Source organism: Archocentrus centrarchus, chromosome 4 (assembly GCF_007364275.1).
Source record: "Archocentrus centrarchus isolate MPI-CPG fArcCen1 chromosome 4, fArcCen1, whole genome shotgun sequence".
Taxonomy (NCBI): Eukaryota; Metazoa; Chordata; class Actinopteri; order Cichliformes; family Cichlidae; genus Archocentrus; species Archocentrus centrarchus.
The window spans coordinates 13970251-13992022 of NC_044349.1; the positions used below are offsets into that span (position 1 = coordinate 13970251).

Sequence of the window (21772 nt, forward strand, 5' to 3'; positions counted from 1 at the left end):
ACATCTTCAGTCTTCAATTATGCATTTATTTTTCTTCCCCCAACATTTAAAAATAGCATTTACTAAACATAAGCAGACAAGACTGTGCACCGCTGCACCTCTGTACAACATTTTTGTACATAGACACATAAATAAAAATCTAAAAACATCAGTTAAGTAAAAATTCTCTTTCTCAAGACCCATTGAAGACACACAAAAATAATTATACAAGTTTTACAAAGTATTCTCCCCTTTCTTCTCGTTAACATTTACATCCCCTTAAAAAGCTTTACAACAGAGAGAGACAACACTTAAGTCATTCTCTAAATTTTCTCCCTCTAATGGAAATAGCCGGCATGAAGAACGGTTCGCGTGTCCTACGTGTTATCATTTATGAATTTTGCATCTTGTCGTAATTAACAGAAGGCCTCTGTCTTGTGGTGTGTCGGCATCAAAAGGATTGCGCTCTGCTTTTGGCAACAGGAGGAAGGAAGTGAAGAGACATGTGAAGATAAGTCGAGAGGGTCTAACGGGTTTACGGTGCGATTGCAAAACTGCCACATGCAAACTTCTGAATGTAACTGGAAGCAAAATATTCTTGCACCGTGATGTGATCGTGTCAGTTTTTCTAGGGATTCTTTTTCTCTGCAAATCTAATTTCTGATGTTTTCTTGGCTTTCCACTTAAAACGTATCTCTGATGACCTAAGGGCGCACAATACTTCACATCTGAGATCTGTGATTCACTGCGCCAGCCTGACAAGGCTGATAAGATAAGTGCTTTCTATTTTAGCCAGCTGAAACCATCGGTTTCTAAAAGCATTTCATAGATGGAGAGTTCCCTCTTGACATTTGCAAAACTCAATATCTCAAGAGTGTGAAAAATCAAAGTTTGAGGCTCACTGTGTCGTAGGTTCAAACAAAACTGTCTCGTAAATATGCAAATACACAGAATTAAAATTAATTAAAATAATTAAAAATAATTAAAATCATGCCTGTGCATCTTGCAAGGCTGAAACATGTCAGGCGCATGAACGTTTACATAAACAGTGACAGAAACTACAAAGACATTGCCGTGAAATAATAAATACACTACATGTTTCTTGCCACCTTATATTTAAACTCCATTTTGGGCTTCACCAACTAGTTAAAAATATCAGACTCTTTATTTAACAAAAGCTCCACTTCTTAAAATCTGGATTTCATTAAAACTGCTTTAAATGGCTGCTTGCTGGAGCTAACGTGCAGCTTTAAAGCAGGTGCAGAAAAAGGGACCTAAATTCTCTGCTGTTGCTCTGCCATGAGCAACACGTTCACATTTGTCTATCAGATGCAAAACTGAAACTACTGCTTGGTAAAGGCTGAGATGATGAAATCTAAAATGTCACAGAGGTTTTAATTCATCACACTTTTTTTTTTTTTTATTTATGGGTACAGTTTGTGGTGTGGGAAATGTCTGCATTAGTTTACTTAGTTCCACCTTCATGATTTAAATTTAATGAAGCCCAAAATCAATAACAGATAGTCTCAAAGTATACAGCAGTCAACAGCGCTGCTAAAATTCTCTTGACCACATAGGTGTCGCAGCTTTTCTGATTAACTAGTAATCAGTGAACATGAAATAATTTAACAAAACTCTAAGTTGTTGGCAGTTAAGAGCTAGTTTTCCCCATGAATCCACAAAGGAGTAAACAGACAAGTTTTGGAGACACTGGTTTGTCTGTGGGAAGCCCACCAATCGCTGAATACTGTGACATTAATTAGTGATTAAAAAACAAGCCTAAAGGCCTCATCGTGCCATGAGCAGCGATGATTTGACACTGCAATCAATAATGACGATGAAGCTCACCTGAAATTACAGCTGAATCTTTAATTGCACAAGCCAAACCTCTGTCTTCGCAACTCTATGACACCAGTGTTGGCAAATGAAATTAAACAGCGGTCAGTAAAGTGGCTCGACAGGCGGTCACAATGCCACGTTTAGCTGTTTCAAGATGTGCAAACTCGACACGGGCGACCGTTTTTAAAAACAGAAATGTGACAGAGCAGCTTTGGTTCAGGCTGAAAAATCTCCTGAACAATAATCAATTATAAACACAAAACAAAAACAATGTCTTGCTGTAAATCTTTTTAAAAACGCCATGACAACATAAATAACTATTATATTTAATGTGGTTAGATACAGATGAAACAAAAGGCATCCCTATATGTATGCAGCTATCACAAGGATGCTTTGTTTTGTTAGCTAAATCTAATTTTAGGCAATTTTATTTTACATTTATGGACTGGTACTTAGGTAGTGCTTTTCTACTCTATTTGAGCACCCAAAGCGCTTTTTTACTACTAGCCTCATTCACCCATTCAAAGACGCAATCACACAAGTGATTTTTTTTTTCTTCTATGCATTAACGCTTTCAAGCTGACATTCACACACTGCATCAGTCTGTGTGTGTGAATGAGTTCAACATCTTGCCCGAGGACGCTCTTGACGAGCAGCCGGGGCATTGAACCGCTGACCTTCCAATTACCGGTAATACAAAACTTGTGCTGAGCCACATTTACACGAACAAGTAATACATTTTCTGTTTCATTGGGGAATCTGTAAGGGGTCACTGACCTTTCTAGAAAACAGAAATGGTCTCACTCTTTATTCAAAGATGTGCATTTCATGAGTGACAGTTGCTGACAAAACCACTGAATCAAACATTTCTAAACATCAATGAAGTGATCTTTTAATTTGGCCTATTTTTCACCTTGTTATGGGAGTGCGGATATTGTTTTACAGTAGTTAATTCATATCTACAGCTGCATCTACATCTACAGTCTATGGCCATGCTAAAGGCTCTGTGGGGCTGCAACTACACTGAATTTCATGGCAATCTTGATTGTTGATGCATTTCAATCTGGACAAAAAGAATGAACAGCACCATCTGCAGAGCCATGCTGCTAAGATCGTTGAAAACATTGCCATTCACAATATCAAATCAAATCTACAAAACCATAATATTCCCAAGAAGTCCCATTAGCTTTAAGGCTAAAGATTTATTCACTGATTACTACCCTGAACAATTTGTTTCTCCCCACATCATATCAAGTACCTTGTAAAGAACAAAAAACAAAAAGGACAATCTTCCATATGAAATGCCAACACCTAAAAATTTTAAGGCTTTTGCCTGAATTTAGTGACATGACAGACTCGTGATTCGGTGCAAGTTAACATTCACAGTAATGGTGACTGGTGACATCCTTTCCTCTCGAAATAAACAAACTAAAACCAGTTATGGCTGGTTGTGAAAAACCTTAAACATCTGCAGACAGTTACATGGAAATCCTTTTTCAGCTACCTTCCACATATCTGCCTGCTGTGGCACTTTACCGCATCTGCATGTCGTGTGTTACCGACATATCTGATATAAATGGATTCTTTTCTAATCATCACATCCAGTCATCACCAAAGTAATAAATAAAAACCTACACCAAAGCTGACAGAAAATGAAGTTTAGACAGGGAGAGGGAGGGGTGAGTAGCTAGGAGAGGTCACATGACTGGCCCATGATGACGGACATCTTGTTCTTCAGCACAAACAGCACTTGCCCTCAGTCTCCAGTTTACAGAAGGTGATGAAGAGCTGCTCCTGAGCCGGTGGGCTACACACAGTAATGTCTATGACAGCTACCAGAGTGAGGAAGACTCCTCCTCTACACCACATACTGGTGGTTGCTGCTGTAGTTTGTCGTGTAGGTTTGCCGGCTGTACTGGAAATGGTCAGTCAGCACGTGGTTCCAACTGTGCTGCTGCTCCGAGCTGTGAGGAAAAGGCACTGACCCGTTGGCCTGGATCTTCTCCAGCGCTGGGTTGTCAAAGGACATCAGGTCCTGCTTGGACTCTGGCAGCAGCTTCTTCTCCCTATTAGCATCATATTTGGCCTGTTGGCAGAGGAGAAGAGCAGAAGGATTTTAAATGATTGTCTTAAACGTTGACTCACCAAACTGATTGTGTAGGTCAAATGCATCATTAAGAGGATAAGTAAGCGCAACTTTAGTTCACAGTTTGCATTTAGAAAAGGAAAGCAGCTCTGTCTCATTTGTGCCTTTTCCTTCATCTTTGCCTGATCAGTTAACACCCAGTGTTCGGGGTGACTCACCTTGTTGTAAAGAAAGACTCCGACTATGGCCGTCATCATGCCCAATACATTTGTTAAGGTGACCGGGTTTCGCAACATCAGAAGCGAGATGCTGATGACCATGATTCTCTTGGTGGCGTTGGCGACAGCGTAGCTAAGTGGGCTTACGAGGCTGAGCACGCTGAAGGCGATGACGTTCTGAGCAAAATTGCAGAATCCACTGATGAGCAGCAGGATAAAGGTACCCATCCATTCTGAGATGTCCGACTGAAGGGAAAGCATGAAAGAAAGTTATGTCAGGTATCGTTCATGGTCACCAAGAGAGCTGGAACGGATGGTAGACTCTCTCTGCTACTCACCAAGTCTCCATTCACCAGAAACACAGAGAGGTCCACCAGAACCCAGGTGGGCAACATGAAGATCACAGCGTTAAAGCCAAGGATGTTAAGCAGCCTCAGGTGGTGAACCCGTGTGTCACGCAACACCTTGAAAAACAAACAAACAAAAAAAACCCAAAAAAAATGTAATAAAGAAAAATGTGAAGGTAACCAAAAGCCATACGCCACAACCCCATTAACATGTATTTAGCCTGACACAAAGCACTCTCTGTAAGCATTTTAGCAGGTTCAGAAATCTCAATTTATGACTTTATATTTCATCTTTATTATATTTTTATATTACACCTGTTAAAATTTCACACAATCATTCATATACAGTGGGAAAGCATCTATCACAAAGCAAATATAGCAACATATTAGAAGTCTATTGCAATGACTATCCACTGCAAAAGCAAAGGGAAGGAGACCCACATAAGGAGATGTGGGTTAGTCCAGTCACAATGCTTTGGCTTGATTTTTATCTACATCATTATTTTTAAAACTCTAAATTTCTGCCTGTTTACACTGGAACATAACTCTGGAGTTTTACAAACCAAAACGGGTGCAGCATTTTCAAAAGTCTAATTTTTATGGGTCTTAAAACTGAAAGACTGTGAACGCACACTTTGTTGTAGAATAACAGCCAATACTATCAAATGATATGGGAGCCTCAGAAAGTGGCAGTTAAACTGTGGGTATAATTTGAATGAAAAAAGAGGAAGTCTCTAACAATGTTTGCAAGTTCATTTTGACATTTTTCAGAGAAAAGTCTTAAGCAGGCCGGAAGGCAGATAAGCTCACGTGGCACTCAGCAACAGGAGGATGGATTACCTTTTTGGAGAAGATGTTCTGCAGAGAGAAGCAGAGCGTGGCAGCCAGAGCACTGATTAGTCCCGCGACATCAAAGGACAGCTCGGTCACTGTGGCCAGCAGCACTCCACCAATGATGGGGATGAGTGATACGTACACCTAAGTCCAGACAGAGCACAAACTCTCAAAAACAACACATTCGTCATTTATATCTCAGACAATATATCACTCAAATTTCATTTCCCGTTGCAGTAAATATTTTGCACTCTGCAGCCCAGTCGACAGATTTAAAAAAATAAATCTGCAACTATGTTTATCATCAACTGATTGCTTATAGGGGACCCACCATTGGAAATTTCCAGGATATGTAACAAATGTAATAATTAATAGTTTTCCAATCATAATATTGGTCTAACAGACACTTAACTGTGTGTTTATACACACACAGAATGGACTTTTTTGATAGGCCACGAGAAACTGTGCCAATGTATTGGTGGCAGTAACTTAGTTTCTCATGAACAAAGTCTACAGATAGTGTTTTATATATAAATATCTGCTTCTGGCTGAACTGCTCATGTTGCTGCTCCTTGAAAGTATAAGAAAACCTTAAGATAAACATGTAATGTGAGACAACTGAATCTCACTGTCTATTAATGCATCCAGATGACGCACAAACAAAGCTATTAATGAATATGTTCTGTAGTTGACTTGACAAAAAAGGTAGTAATTGCAGCCAAATGAGTAAGAATGTGAGCAGCCTGCTTCTCTCTAATGCAGTTAGGTGAAAAAGTTTTCACAGGCCTCTATGTCCCATGTAGAACCACCTTTTGCACCAATAACTCAGTAATTGTTTTCTGTATGACTATCAGGCTCATGCATGGTTGTGGAGGAATTTTCGCCCTCTCTACTTTACAATGTTGCTTTAGTTCATTGAGGTTTGCAGGTATTCATTTATGCACATCTTTCTTAAGGTCCTGCCACAGCATTCCAGTCAGGTTGAGGTCTGGACTTTGACTGGGCCTTTGCAACACCTTAATTCTTTTCTCTTTCAACCATTCTGTTGCAGATTTGCTGCTGGTGCAATTTGGGCCAAGTTTTAGCTGTTGGACAGTCTCACAGTTGACTCTAGAATACTTTGCTATATAGGAGTTCATGGTCAACTCAATGACTGCAAGGAGCCCAGGTCCTGTGGCTGTAAAACAAACCGAAATCATCACCCCTCCACCACCATGCTTGACAGTTGGTGTGAGGCGTTTGTGCTGATGTGCTGTGTTTGGTTTTCACCAAATATGGGGATGTGCATTATGGCCAAACACCTTCACTTTGGTCTGATGTGTCCAAAGGACTTGGTTCCAGAAGTCTTGTGATTTGTTCAGATGCAACTTTGGAAACCTAAGCTGTGCTGCCAAGTTCTTTTTTAGAGAGAAGAGGCTCCTTACAAGCCTTCCAAACAAGCCATACTTGTTCAGCCTTTTTATAATTGTACTATTGTGAACTTTGGGGTGAATTTGCTGGAATGTCCACTCCTGGGAAGATTTTGGCATCGTGTTAAACCACACCTGAATGCTCCAGACCAGCAAACTGCCAAAACTTCTGCTTTTATAGACACAGTCACATTTGCTAAATTAATCAAGTGCATTTGATTAGTAACTCCTGGCTGCTACTTACCTAACTAATTCCTATGTAAGCAGCAAGCAAGTGCTTTGTTTTTCACAGGACTACACAGTGTGAAAACTTTTTTCACAATTGTATTTGAACTGCATTCTTGTAGAATTAAAAAAAAATCATTACTGTGATAGTTTTGGTGCATAAATGCAGCAGAACAGTGATTAGTGTTACTTTGGACAGCACTTCAGAGAAAATGTGAGGTGACATTTCTAACACTGAATTTAATAAAATCTCATCATCTCTTACACCTCCTGAAAGAAAGATGAATTAAAGTGGACCCCCCCCAATGTTTGCTAAACTGCACTTAAGAGGTATATGGAGTTTCATGTTAACATGAACACAACATGAAACTGTATTTTCTTCTCTAGCACAGTTAGTAGTTCAGAGTTTGCAGCTGGACCTCTTAACCTTTCTCTACTCAACCACACACTTGAGGAGAACAGTTCTTTTACAGATTTATTTGCATTCTGAAAATACTGGATTATGAGAAATACAGAGACCAGCACTTATTATGAAACCCACTTGTGTGCCTACACACACCCACTCACCTATCAACCAGCCACTATGTGAAACTAAGAAAAAGCACTGAGCAGCAAATCAGTGCTCTCAAACTATCAAGCCACCCTTTGTTTCACAGGAGCGATGCACCAAACACAAATGAGTCAGGTTTCAAAATTCATCGCAGTACAGAAACACCATTAGTGAAGGTTACAAATGAGCTTCTTATTGCCTCCGACAGTGGACTGTTGGACCTCAGTGCAGTGTTCGATACTGTTGACAATATTTTACTTCAGAGGTTAGATAGCCATACGTATTAACGGTACTGTGCAGCAGTAGTACTAATTTGTTCATGTAAATGGGGAATCTTCTTCACACACTAAAGTTGATTATGTTGTTCCACAGGATTCTATGCTAGGACCAATTCTGTTTACACTATACATGCTTCCCTTAGGCGGTATTATTAGAAGGCATAGCATACATTTTCATTGTTATGCAGATGATAGCCAGCTTTATATATCCATGAAGCCAGAAGATATAAACTTCAGGAACATCTTAAAGACATAAAAGCCTGGATGACCTCTAATTTCTTGCTTCTAAATTCAGATAAAACTAAGTTATTGTACTCAGCCCTACAAACCTTAAAAACATAGTGTCTAACCAGATACTATGGATGGTATTACCTTGGCTTCCAGTAACACTGTGAGAAATCTTGGAGTTATTTTTGACCAGGACATGTTCTTCAATGCACATGCTTTCTTGAATTTGTGCAATATCTCTAAAATTAGAAACATCCTGTCTTAGAGTGATGCTGAAAAGTTAATTCATGTGTTTATTACCTCTAGGTTGGACTACTGTAATTCGTTACCATCAGGCTGTCCTAAAAGCTCCCTGAAAAGCCTTCAGTTGATCCAAAATGCTGCAGCTAGAGTACTGACAGGGACTACAAAAACAGCATATTTCTCCCATATTGGCTTCTTTTCATTGGCTCCCTGTTAGATCCAAAATTGAATTTAAAATACTTCTTCTCACATGCAAGGTCTTAAACAATCAGGCCCCATCTTATCTTAAAGACCTCATAGTACCATATCACCCCAATAGAGCACTTCACTCAGACCGCTGGCTTAATTCCTAGGGAATTTAAAAGTAGAATGGGAGGCAGAGCCTTCAGCTTTCAGGCCCCTCTTCTGTGGAATCAGCTCCCATTTTGGATTCCGGAGTCAAGCACCCTCTCTATTTTTAAGATTAGGCTTAGTGCTATATAAGTAAAATTGAATTGAATTGAATTGAATTGAATGAGATAGCCTGCAACTGGACACAACTCCCAAAAATTGTTATTAGTATTATTGTGAACCAAATTGAACTAACAGAGCACAACATATTTAAACTAGCGCAATATGTTGGTTGATGATTAAATAGTCTCTCACCAGGATCCACTACAAGGAAGCAGGTCCTGGTGACAACTTGACCAACACCCTTATATTGAAAGTTAACTTCTGACAACACATCAGAAGTGCAGGTGCATTTTTTTTTTTTTAAATGCAGGTCTACTTACTGCTGTTACAAAAGTATACAGTGGGTGGCAACCTTGAACTTTCAGCGAGGAGATGTCTATTTTGGTAAAGGCCCAGATTTCTGTCCCAATTCAGGTGTTCCAAATTATTTTGAAGGGGCCTAAGGGCCTTCTGTTCACAGAAGGAAGAAAAAGCTGAAATTTGAGACAAGCATTGTCCACTCAGAGAAAAACATGAACAAGATGCTAGTTAAATTACAGTCTGTGTCTGGGTAGTTTTGCAGTGACCTGCATTGTATTGTGCTGACAGGTGATTCCTATATAAGACATAAAAACACATCCAGTATAGTCCAGTCTACCAACTTTACATATAAATATAACAGAGACATAATTATATTCCATGTTTTAAACATTAACGAAAAATGTGAATAGTGAGCTTTGTAAAGACAGACATTACAGTAGGGACTTTATATATTATATATATCACGCAGTATATATATCTCTTGACAATATGCCTCATACAGCTTAAGTTCTCACACACAGTTAACAGGTCCGCAGAGCTACATTCCCTCCTGTCTCAACACTGAACTGGAACATAAACATGACATGCTGATGTTAGACTCAGAAGACACCTCTTTCACATGGAGCAAACTCTGACAGTAAACTGTGCCCCATTAGGACGGCGTGCAAACATTTAGTTGCCATGGACACACCGAAGTTTTATTTGGTCATCAAAAACTGACAGTTAATAGTAAATGTAAATTCATTTTTTACAAGTTATGACAGCTCACTCTAAAGTCAGTGAATGCATTTATGTATTATATCCAACTACAGTGTGATATTCCCTGGGTATGACACCATACAGTGACCACCTGCCAGTATTTATAGTTTATGATAGCACTTATAAAATAAAAAATCTTCTGGATAAGGATCGAACTTAAACGGGTTAGCACAGAACACGGATGGACGAAAAAATTATTTATTGGAACAGAACTGGAAATCAATATACAGTACAATGAAAGAAGTTAATGAAGCATATAATAAATTTGTTAGGGCATTTAACAAATTTATTATGGTGCACCCCAAGGGTCAGTGTTTGGGCAAAAATATTTATTATGTATATCAATATTTGCAAAATGTCAGATTTTTTAAAAGTTTGTTTTATTTGCTGATGACACAATATTTGTAGCAACTTTTGAACCGCATCATTTCAGAAATTAATTACATATTTTTAAAAAAATTGGTTTGACAGAAAGAAATTCTTGCTAAATTTGAAAAATGCAAAATTCATGGTATTTGGTAATGGTAAGATTAAAAAAAAAGATTCAGATACAAATAGAAGTTGTCAACATAGAAAGAGTGCATGAAATTAAAATTTCTGGACGTCCTACTCCTTTTCAAGCATGTAAATTGTGTGGTATATGTGGTATGGTATATACAGTTATTTATGGCAACTTGATGTATTTTTTTCTTTTACTTTGTTTTTTCTGTTTACAATGCATGTTTACAATGCCCCCCCCCCCCCCCCCCCCCCCGGCCATGTGTGCTGGGTGCCTTTGCAACACACAGTATGTGTTGTATTGGTTTCTTCAGCCCTCCAAATCTGCTGGCAGAGATCAGACTTCCAAATATTTTAGGGATTTCAAGCATCCATAATTCTGTGCTAACTTGAGCTACACGCCACAGTCCACATTCATAGAGCCAGATATTTACCCTAAAACACTTGAAAGACTGAGGTCAAATAGTTTTCTAGATAATGGAATTTAAAACAGCTTTTCAAAAAAAGATTATGCTAGAAAAACCATCTAAAGACAGCTCGACCTTCATCCCTTGAAATAATTTTTGAGAAAACTGACAGTAGGGACCTGAAATTTTTGCATAATTCCTATTAATAACTATTTTTTCCCTGGAATTTTTTCAGGCAAATATGCTATTCAGGTGGAAGGCGTTTGATACGGAATGATCCTGTATAAAAAAGATGAATAAATAAAAGAAACGATCTGTGTTTGAGAATGGGAGCTTTTTGATTTAGCTCTAATTTAATATAAGTTTGACCAAAGCATCACCAGTGCAGCTGGGCATTTTGGTGTCTTCCACCTCCACATGAGCTCGGCATTGATGTATGTATATGACACAACAACCAAACAACTAATTACATTAGGAACACCAGGATAACGCCCACATTATAATCAAAGGTTTGACAGCTTACTGTAGTACAACATTCCCATCATAATTTCCTTATTATATTATTATTATTATTATTATTATTATTATTATTATTATTATTATTAAGAGCTGGGTATACGCATTCATATGAGGGAGGAGTGATTCCTCCACCAAAGTATTTAAGCAGTGCTGTTTGTGTTTCAGTGAGACTGTACACAAACTGCCAATACGGATTTCATGAAACTTTGTGGAAAGGCAGTGCATGAAAAAAGGAAGGAACAGTTACATTTGGAGGGGACCCCACTCGCTTTATTTGGAGAATGCACGCTCCATATGTTCTTCTAATTTATATTTTGTCAAGGTGGATTCTGTATTTAGTTCAGAGACTTTCACAACCAGTTCAAGAGATAAGCCAGTCAAATTTGAATTGATGCTTTGAATAAGGCCAAATATAAATTGCTTCCAGTATCGTCATTTTGAACATTTGTAATTACTATGAATGGCCAGTATTGTCTCACATTTCCTAAAGGAAACAGTCAATTAATTGAGAAAATAATCAATAGAAATAATCTTTAGTCGCTGTGCAATTGAATTCAATCATTTTAACTGTGATGTTACTATGTGACAAACTTTTATTGCCCATATTCATTAAAATTCAACAAAAGAGACAAGTTAAAGTTACATCTAATGTGAACCAGCTGTCTGATGTAATATTAATGCAACCCTGCAGTGAAATGCACTCCAAGATACATTTAGTTACTTTGAGTTGAACTACCATTTGATATAGTGTGAGTGCATGCTGCGGTAATATGCATGAAAAATCAAACACACATGAACACAAACCCAACTGTCTAAATAATATTAGAAGTGGGGGTTAATAGGCAGTCAGCTGGTGTAAGTAAAAAGCCTGTCCTCCTCTCTGACCTCCAGCATTTCTCGGAAGGTTTCATCAACTTCATGGACAAAAGCCCCTGCAAGATGGCTTGTAATATGAGTACTGTGCCACATCACCACCACTGAGTCTCGGACTGAAACAGAGCAGGCCTTGTGGTGTGTTAGCTGTGTTCAACCTACTCACCTTTGTGGTTTGCTTCTCCCTCATGATAATTCTCGATAGCAGCACAACCCATATTGGCATTGTAGCTTTGACTGTGAACATAACAGATAAGACAGGGAACAACGTCAGGCTGTTTTCTTGAACAAACATGAATAGCAGCAGGTAGAGACAGAAAGATTTAAACTGCACATCATGCCCACGCCTCTGTCAAACACCCAACCTGTCACTCAGAGATTCACACACCTTGACTGTGATGCATCATTTAAGCTCTGACTGAAGTGCTACTAGGTTTATCATCATTTTTTTTTTTCTTTTTTTTAAGAACAATGCCAGAGTAGCACTCAGTAGTGGTGGTACACAAAGTATCAGAAGGTCAGAAGCCCATTCCTAAAGTAAAAACAAGGATTTCAACAACCTTGATGCAGCTGCTGTGGCTAAAAGCTTAGTTCAGAGGTCATCAAGGCTCACAAAGATAATTTATTAAACATCTGAACACATGAGAAGTAGTATACTTCTACAGGTGGCATTTTATTTATAGATTCACTCTAAAATCAGCTGCAATTAAGCAGATCCTGCTAAACCAGATGCAAAAAAAAAGAAAGAAAGAAATTGGATTTTTAGAGCTGTTTCAAGATTATGTCGCTGTTGAACCTGAAGGCACAATTAATGAGAAACGCCACTCTCTAAGTTTCAATCAAATTCAACATCTATTGCTAATTTGAAGAATGTGCAGGTAACAAACTATAACACTACAACAAAAGGAGAGAATCCAGCGCTGAAAGTCCATCTGGCAAAACCAGTTAAAGGAGTCGATGGAAACTGATCCAATACCACGTGGGAAACAAGGGCCGATAAGGGAACCTCAACAAGGCCAGTTTGTTTAGGTAGGATTCATTTAAAAAGGTGCAGTTCCTAAATCTGCTTCAAATACCACAGGCAGGCTTTGGAGGGTTTAACAGGGAAAGTGTATTTTCAAGCATCTTTTTTAATCAATTTAGGAAGACAGTTTTATTAATGGGTTATACTACAGAGTCTAGCGCCTCTTCACTTTACTTTAACGCCACCCTGGCTACAAACAATCCAAATTTTATCATCCACCCATCCTTTTTCTTCACTGCTTAAGGGCTGCAGCTGTCATGGGGCGAGAAGCACTTTCATTAATGTTTGTGGTGTATTTCTTTTTTTTGCTTAAAACTGCAGCTCAACCTTACAGTTGTTTTGCAGGCTGTAATTTGTGGTTCTGTTAAATTATTTGGGGGGGGGGGGGGGGGGGGGTACCCTCTCTTTGGCAAAAGTTCAGTACAGACTTCCACACAGAAATCAAATAATGACAATAAAATTGCAGTATGTACTTTTGCAGTTAGCAGAATTTCTACACTTTTATACTGTGGCTTTTGCTTCTTCCAGCTGAATAACGATAAAGGATTGTTGCGTTAGTCTTAGCAGTTTTTTTTTAAATAATTCCTCAGCAGGTAGCTTCACATAAATTTAACTTCTGCTTGTTAAAAGGGAAAATAAATTAATTACAGAGGAACTTTGACCCCATGTTTAATGAGGAAGCGCGGTGTAACTTAGCCGGTTCATTAATGGACCCTCCCCCTTAGCTAGGTAGCTAGCAAACAGCAGCTCGTTCGTTATTCTTAAGAAGGTCAAGAGTTCATTAGTTTAGATTAAGATTAATTAGCCTCATTAAAACGTGTTTGTTCGCCACCTACGGTACGCCGACTCTACGCGGGGCCCAGAGCCTCGTTAAATGCCAGTTGCCCCGTGTTAGCCACAGAGCTAACATCAGCTGACAGTACAGACACATCATCAAGTTACCCCGGCTGAAAGACTGCTGCGCGTTAAATCGCCACGAAGCCGCTGTACTCACCGGTGTGCGCGTACGACACGGGTACTTTCCATATGCTGAAGTGAGCCGACACGGATGCGAAGTATTTCCCGAAAGCTAAAGGCAGGATGTACCACCAGTAGTACCTGCTCGGCAGTTCTGTTTTGGGGACTCCCCAAGCCCGCAACAACGGGGGGAGGAAGACGACGATGGAGATAATGTGAAACAGAGAGACCGTGACCGGGTACGGGAATCCATTGAGGATGATTTTGTTGATAACGTTGCCCCCCGAGCTGACCGTGTACCAGCATACACACAACGAAACTATCCGGACCCCTTCCCTGACCGGAGCCCGCTGCACCGCGGCCATCTTCCAGCGCGGAGTGACGAGTCACCGGTGGTGTGGCTGCACCGGAGGGAGGGCACAGAGGCAGGCAGTGCTGTTCCACCCGTCAAACCCGCAGCGTGGGTGAATCGCGATGCTTCCTGCCGTCGCCTTCAAAATAAAAGACATCACCCATGGACGTCGAAGTTGATTCACCGTGGGCTGCGTTTTTTAAACCTCAGAAAACGTCTAAATTATAAATCAAATCAGTAAATACACGTTAACACAAACACGGCTCTATGCCTTTACCAAGAAGATACTGTAGCATTAAGACATTTTAGGCATATTGTAAAATGTTTCAACCTGCTTCTTGTCAGTATAATTATTAATATCAGCTTTTCCTTTTATTTTCACAAAATTATTGATCATTTTTAAGTTCCCAGAAAGTTCTCGTCAATCAAGAAACACAGAGCGGAGCCAGCTGTATGATTTTATTTTATTTTCAATGATTACCTCCACCAGGGATTGGTACCTGGATTGGTTTATGGTATGTTTGTTTGCAGGAATGTTAAAATTATAAAGGTATGGTAGAGGTATTAAAATAATTAGTTATAGGTTGGGGCTTGGATTATATTTTTAAGTATAATCTAGAAAATTTGGGATTATTCTTTATCATTGATGGGGAATGGAGGATAGGGAAAAACTGGGTATATCACATATTCCATATTAAAATAAAATTGGTAAAATTCTTAGATATTGTGCACTGTGTGATTTCATTTGTCAGCAATTTCAGTAACTGCAGACAGAAGGGGAAGGGACAGACACTTAAATAAATGACAATCACAATTCCTTCAGTATTTTTTATTAACACATTAACATGTCCATTTAAAAGGACTAGGTAGCAAATATACTGTATTTTGCATTCAACTGAACACAAAAGGATCATACCTGTACATTCACTAAGGCTCTGTCTTTAGGGAAAACACAGGTTTCCATAAGGCAAATAATATTAAAAGGAATGCTATTAAGTATTATCCAGCATGTCAATTTATTTTTCAGTTCTTCCTGACAGTACAAAGATGCAAGCTGGTAGCACAATCTCCTCTGCTGTTCCGATTCATATTTTACAACCGTAATACACAGTAAAGGGAAAAGGCAAAAAAAAAAAAAAAAAAAAAAAAAAGCGTACACAGTATCAGGGTGTGTTATTTTGCAGGGTTTTTGGCTGTGTATGATACAGCATGTTGATGGATCAGCAGGTAAAGTCTGTAATGTTAATGAACCAATTCTTCACTAGAAACCATGCTGTGCTGACATTGCAACAGCTGCAATGGCAATGTGTTGTCAAATCACAAACTATTAAGGAACGTGGCTCAGTTTGACGTAATCTACAATTTTTTTTTTTTTTTTAAAGTCTTGCACTTCTGTGACGCCACTGCTTTGACAACATCTGGCCACAGATCGATAAACATCCATTAAAACAGTCAAAGCCACGTTTGTGTTAGTTCCTGTGATGGTGGGTGTCTTCACGATCATATTTCCCCATGGTAAGACACACGCACCCACAAAACCGTAGCAGCCACACTGTTGTGGCTGGCAAATAACAAAAAAACAAAGATGATTTAATGCAGTCTAAAAATGTATGCAAATCTCAGTATGTAAATAAATATCATACATAAAAGACACATTTCTCTATCTGCTTGTAAGATTAAAAGCCCAATGCAAGCCTTCTTCCCCGTCTTACCACAAACTGTGGCCACATCTGGAAGTTTCATGTCACTTTAGAGAGCAAACAAGGAACATATTCAAATGTTTTAAAACCGATCTGTCGGTTTTGTCTGCTAAAACTCACCATGAGAGGCGTGGAAGTTTTAAAAGACATGATGATTTATCTTAACACTGGTAATGAGGATAGCTTTGTATTCACTTCATTTTTAACAGCTCAAATATCTTGTACAAAATGCATGAACAAATGCTTTAATTATATATTGTGCTACTGCCTGCTGACACAAAAAACAAAATTAAAAAAAAAAACAAAAACCTGACTTAGTCAACTAAATATGAATAAATGCAGGAAATGCAATAGTCACATTCTGTGAGGCATGTGGATAAAATAACTTAAGATGGATAAAATGCATCTGTATAGTTAATGTTCTCTCTCATACGTAAACTCAGCAGGTATCAGAGCTGCCCTTCTTTCTGCTTTGTAAACTCATTCTGTACACTAAACAGTCAAAAGATGCATAGCCTTTTCTCTTCACGCTGTCCTCACGTATTGTTTACAGACTTAAAAACACCGATTACACTCCCTGTGCGCCAAACAGTCGAGCAGGCAGCATATTTACTCCGACAGTAGCACACACAGTGAAGAATCATCTTCACGCATCCAAGATTGCTCTGCTGCACAGTGAAGGCAAGATTCACCTTCCGATTTACAGACCTGACTTCAGTTTCAATCCAGGCAGACATAGGGCAGTATGTTCAGTCTGCTTTCATCTCCGTGCGGGTCCAAGGAGATGCACTCGGTCCAGTCATACCACTTACCCTTTGTGTCATAGCAACCATTAACCCCTGACCAGTGTTGCGTGTGTAACCGGCTCAGGTCGTTGCCGTTCACCTCTCTGCTAACTCCAGGCATTTCTGTAGGTGGCGTGTCTGAAGCCAGCGTGTGTGTTTTCTTGGCATCTTTACTTTGGTGCTCCTCTTTTTTTAAAAACTCTGACATGAAAAAGTGCGCACCTGGGGTGTGCGCGCCCGACGATGTCAGCACATTGCTTTGCTGACTAAGGTAAGACTGGATGATTTCGCTCCTTGACAGCTCTTTCCAATCTGTCTGCTGGAAAGGACTTGGAGGAACTGGTGGATTTTGTTTCAGCTGTTCTGACCAGTTAGTCTCAGGTTTGTGATCCAGTCTGACCTCCCCCTCTGGCAAAGAATCCTTATGGAACAAGGGTTTGATCTGTCCGGTAACAGGATCAAACGTCAGTCTCCTGTCTTTTAACCTCACTGGTTTTTTTCTGTCTTCTACAGTCTGCCCATCTAAATTAACCACATAATCCTTAGGCCTGTATTTCTGCTTTTTCCGTTTCCCTGTATTAAAAGAAGGACCCTCATCATCCAGGCTCACCATGCCACTGCAGGAGGAGGCAGTGGAGCTATGGCGAGATATACTAGGAGGCAGGCGGTGAGTGTCCAAATCAGCAGACCCTGAACCATCGGTGTGAAAACCCAGAACAGATGGGCTGAAAGGCTGAGACGGCAGCCCCAGCCCAGAGTTGTCCGCAGTCCCAGGTCTCACACTGGGGGTAGAAATATTCTGTGCTTGGGGTGCAGTTTGTTTCACAACAGCTTCCTGTTTTAGAGTCTGAGGACTGTGCAAGGAAAAGCGTGGGCTTCTGGGTCGACATTTCCCACCAGAGACAGCTTGCTCCTGTCTGGCTTGCTGCTGCAGAACTGATGCTTTTAGCAAAGAGGAAGTGCTAGGAGACTTGCTGCATCCTGGGAAATTTGAATGAGGCTTTACAGCATTAACAGGGATTTTATTAAGCTTATCGCTGTCCAAAGGCTCTGAAATTTCCTTGTCCAACGACTGATGTGCACGAATATCTGCAAAAATTTCAGCGCCAACACCAATTCCATTGGTTTGCAGCTGCTTTGAGTTTTGAATTTTATCATTAAGAGTCGTTTTGGGTATCTTTGCTGGTAAAATCTGCCCCTCCTTCTGGTCACCCTTACGTTTCCTGTTGCTTGGTTTTTCCACTCTCGGGGAGCAGTTGTTGAAGTCGTTTCTGTTCTTCAACTCTGGGCCCAATTTACCTGACTGTGAGGTGGCAGCTGGAGTGGAGATGCAAGGATGAGCACCACCAATGGAAGACCATGAGGCACCGGTGCTGCCTTTTGACAACACCTCAACCTTCCCTGGTTCGATCAGCTTCTGCCAGTTTCGCAGAAGCTTCTTGGCTCTCTTTGCGAGGTCCTCATTTTTGGTTTTCTTCCGGACATCGTTGATGAGCTTTCCCAGGCGGGTTTCCTTTAAGGAGAGAAGATCAATATTTAACAGCAGCTGCAACCTGACTGCTTTATTTGTTGAGGGCACATTTTATTGTAACCCACCTCTAGTGCCTCTTTGGTGATAGGATATTTTTCCAAAAAGGAGATCACCTCCACAACTACCACCATGTTGCATATCTGCTGAAAAAGAAAGCAAGCTTTATTATATACTTTACCTGTAGCATAATAACAGCATTAAAAGTTGAGTTGTTTGTGTGTAGATATAGCAACTCAGTACACCAAAAATGGAAAAGTTCTGCGGGGGTGGGGGGCTATTAAAAGGTCAAGAAATCATTTGAATAGACTTTCAAATGTGCACCTGTACATTTAGAAATTATGTTCTGGTTTCAGGCTCAGTTTGACAAACCGAGAAAGTATGCAAATGTGCCACAAATATACAAGAAAGCCTACGTATACAGATGTTTGACGACTTTAATCTTCAACCAGTTCTGCAATGATCAACAGTGTGGTTACTGCTTAACATATATCACAGTCGTAGATTTCCTTTGCAAAGCCCACCCCCCAAACTCTAGCTGAGGAAGCTGCAGTGCGTCTATGATCAAGCTTATAGCAGACAATATCCACAGGTTAAAAACCTTATATTTAAAAACTATGAGGGAAGAGTCATCTGCAAAATTTTGCATAGCAGTCTGTAAATATCTGGCGATGCTTCTGTAACTTGCTTTACATCATTGTGTACCACAAGGCTTGACTTCGGATTGATGCAGTGAATGACAGTCAGGTTATTTTCCATTTAGGCTGCTCTGCTCTATCTGCCCAGGCAACAAGCGGTGCGTTAGCTGCTGTGCATATCAAGGCTTTCTGGCGGGGATGTCACAGAGATTAGCCCCAACATGTTGAAATAAGAAGCTGCAATTCTCATCATTGTAGGGGATTCTGATGCGGATGAACAGACACATGTTGGACACTCAGTAGTAATATTTTCAGGATTCTTTGCTTTTTTAAATGGTTTTATAAAATATAAAAATCTGCAGCTCTGAATCATTTTCATTTGTTTTTATGATGAAGAATGCATAGGTCATGGATCAAAGTTGACCGTTAACTCTTTGTAGGCTGCACCATGGACTTTAACACTGCAGAAGCCACCTTAGGTTATCTTAGGTAAAGGCGTCACAAACCCTGGGGCTCCTCCGTCTCCATCGCTAAAGGAAACTTGCAATACATTCAGCACGTCCCCCACAGTCCCGATGAACTCTACTTTTAAGTGCCCACGTCAACATTTAGCGCCAGCAGCCACTTGATCGAGCTCTGGTATGCCTGACATTATCAGTCACTTTCGCTAACTAGACGTTAGCCAGCAAATTAGCACGCAAATAACAACTGGCCGCACACTGAGTGCTTCCACTTTGTCAGTCCCCCTGTAGCGACCCGAGGCTGGCTCGACCCCCATTGTCTGCTCTTCTCTACCCAGTTCGCTCCATTTTAAACTACCGGTCATACTCACATTGCTCTGGCCGTCGATGGCCTGTAGCAGCCGGTCTCTCATCACCTGCGGAGTGGCTGTAGCCGCTGTCATCGCCTGTCGATGTCGCAGGTCAGGACGGAGTCAGACTGCAGAATCCCACGAAGAGCCGGCGGTAGGAAACCGGCCGACACTCACAGGTCCGACGGAAGCTCCCCTGAGGCAGCGGGCATCATGCTTTATGATGCTTCTGTCTTTGTTTTCGATCGCCACCCTCACCTGGTCGGTAACGCGTACTAAGAGAACAGAAAACCCTCTCCGGGAATCGGCTACCCCCCCGCCCTGGTAGCCGCCTCCTTCCCGGCCTTCTCACCGAGCTTTTTGTGAAGCCGGAGAGCATTGTGGGAAATTTTTTACGTAACCGGCATCGGCTCGCGTCAATTCCACGTGCTCACTACAAGCTGTAAGTTCAACAATAAAGACAATAAAACAATAAAACAGCAATACTGGTGTCGTCTCTGATTCAGCCCTTAACACATTTATTAGACAATAATTGTTTCAGAAAAACAAGAAAACAAATGTTTTATAAATCTGTTTTTTAAAAAAAAACGTATTTGAAACTAAAAATTATATCTTTATTTAATAGACAAATAACAAACTGAATTTGAGCCGGCACAAATGTGTTTGATTAATCTCTGACATAATCACTAAAACCACATTTTCTGTTCAGGAGTGCAAGTAAATAACTGTAATTTGGTATCTTGATAGAAATGATAATGTGTTTTACTATTTTTTTCCTGCTTTTTTTTTTTTTTTTAATAAAACAGTAAATTCATATTGGATTTTAGCATCTGAACTGGATTTTTACCAGAAGTGAACCTGCTTCTGTGTTTTTATTACTAAATTAAATCTTTTTCTCTTTATGTCAATCCTTTGTTCTTTTCCATTTTTGCTATTTTCTTACATTATTATTTGTATAGTACCTTTAAACAAGAAGGAAATTCAAACACTGCTCTTTTTAGGGGCTGCTGCAGAGGACCATCTGCCTCCATCTCCCTTGCATCATCCTCTGTCACACCAACCTTCTGCATGGTTTCTACATCTCACTAATAAATCAAGGAATCTCTGTTTGTTCTTTGCCTCTCCCAACAACTGTTTACATGGTGTCTATGGGGACCCGAACAAATATAGAGCCACATTTGATGATATTCCTAGTGTTAGGGACAGCCCTGTCACCATGATCACGTCATAAAAAAAAAAAAACAGATCATTCACTAAAAATGTTCTTACTTTGCATACAAAATCAATGTAGATATGCCAGCTAAGAAAATACAAGCAAGTTTCATAAATCTCTCTTGTGCATAAACAGTTTATAAATGAGACCTAGTGTATGCCATGTGATGTTGCCATAGTTCATAATCAAAAATAAGGTCCTCACCAAACCTCTTCAGTTACATCACTGCACTTGCTCAGATTGCCACTAATATACGCACCAAGTTTGAAGATGATTAAATCAACAGTTGTTGAGATAAGCACAGACCAAAAGGAATCATGGACACACTCTTAAAGTTGTTTCTTGTTTTAACCAACCTAGGCCTAGGTTGATTAAAACCCTAGGGTTGCTTCAGTTTTCATCATCTCTTTAAGGTGGCGCCAGTTTTATGAATGTTATCTTTTACTATTGAAATATGCCAAACTAACTCCACCCTTACTGCTTTCCATAGGAATTTAGAGGGTAAGTAGCAGCCAAGTGCTGCTTGGAGCATTCAGGTGTGTGTTAACACATGGCCAAGAAGAAAAGCCATAAACAATGATCATAGAGAAGCAATTGTTGCTGGCTGCATTGAGCCTCCTCCCTGGTGATGATACAAACCTCTTCAGTGTCCTTTCCCATGTCTGGTGAGCTACTTGTGGATTTGATGAGAATCTCACCCACAGCTTGAGTCACTGAGT

At 40.0% G+C, this 21772-nt stretch overlaps 2 protein-coding genes across 3 annotated transcripts; both read right to left on the bottom strand.

Annotated features, from left to right (window-relative positions):
• Positions 1-5: 5 nt before the first annotated feature.
• Positions 6-14391, bottom strand: slc35e1 (solute carrier family 35 member E1). Its single transcript, XM_030727410.1, has 6 exons — positions 14064-14391; positions 12212-12282; positions 5310-5447; positions 4461-4586; positions 4123-4368; positions 6-3904 (listed from the first exon to the last, which is right to left on the bottom strand). Exons 1-6 carry the CDS (start codon positions 14389-14391, stop codon positions 3677-3679), a joined length of 1137 nt encoding a protein of 378 aa, XP_030583270.1. The 3' UTR covers positions 6-3676.
• Positions 14392-15220: 829 nt separating this feature from the next.
• Positions 15221-20181, bottom strand: LOC115778474 (mediator of RNA polymerase II transcription subunit 26). 2 transcript variants are annotated; one of them, XM_030726510.1, is made up of 3 exons: positions 19862-20181; positions 18460-18534; positions 15221-18376 (listed from the first exon to the last, which is right to left on the bottom strand). In XM_030726510.1, exons 1-3 carry the CDS (start codon positions 19931-19933, stop codon positions 16799-16801), a joined length of 1725 nt encoding a protein of 574 aa, XP_030582370.1. In that variant the 5' UTR covers positions 19934-20181; the 3' UTR covers positions 15221-16798. The 2 variants fall into 2 exon arrangements, with proteins under 2 accessions (XP_030582370.1, XP_030582369.1); XM_030726509.1 differs by having other exon boundaries at positions 18460-18537.
• Between the last annotated feature and the right edge of the window lie 1591 nt (positions 20182-21772).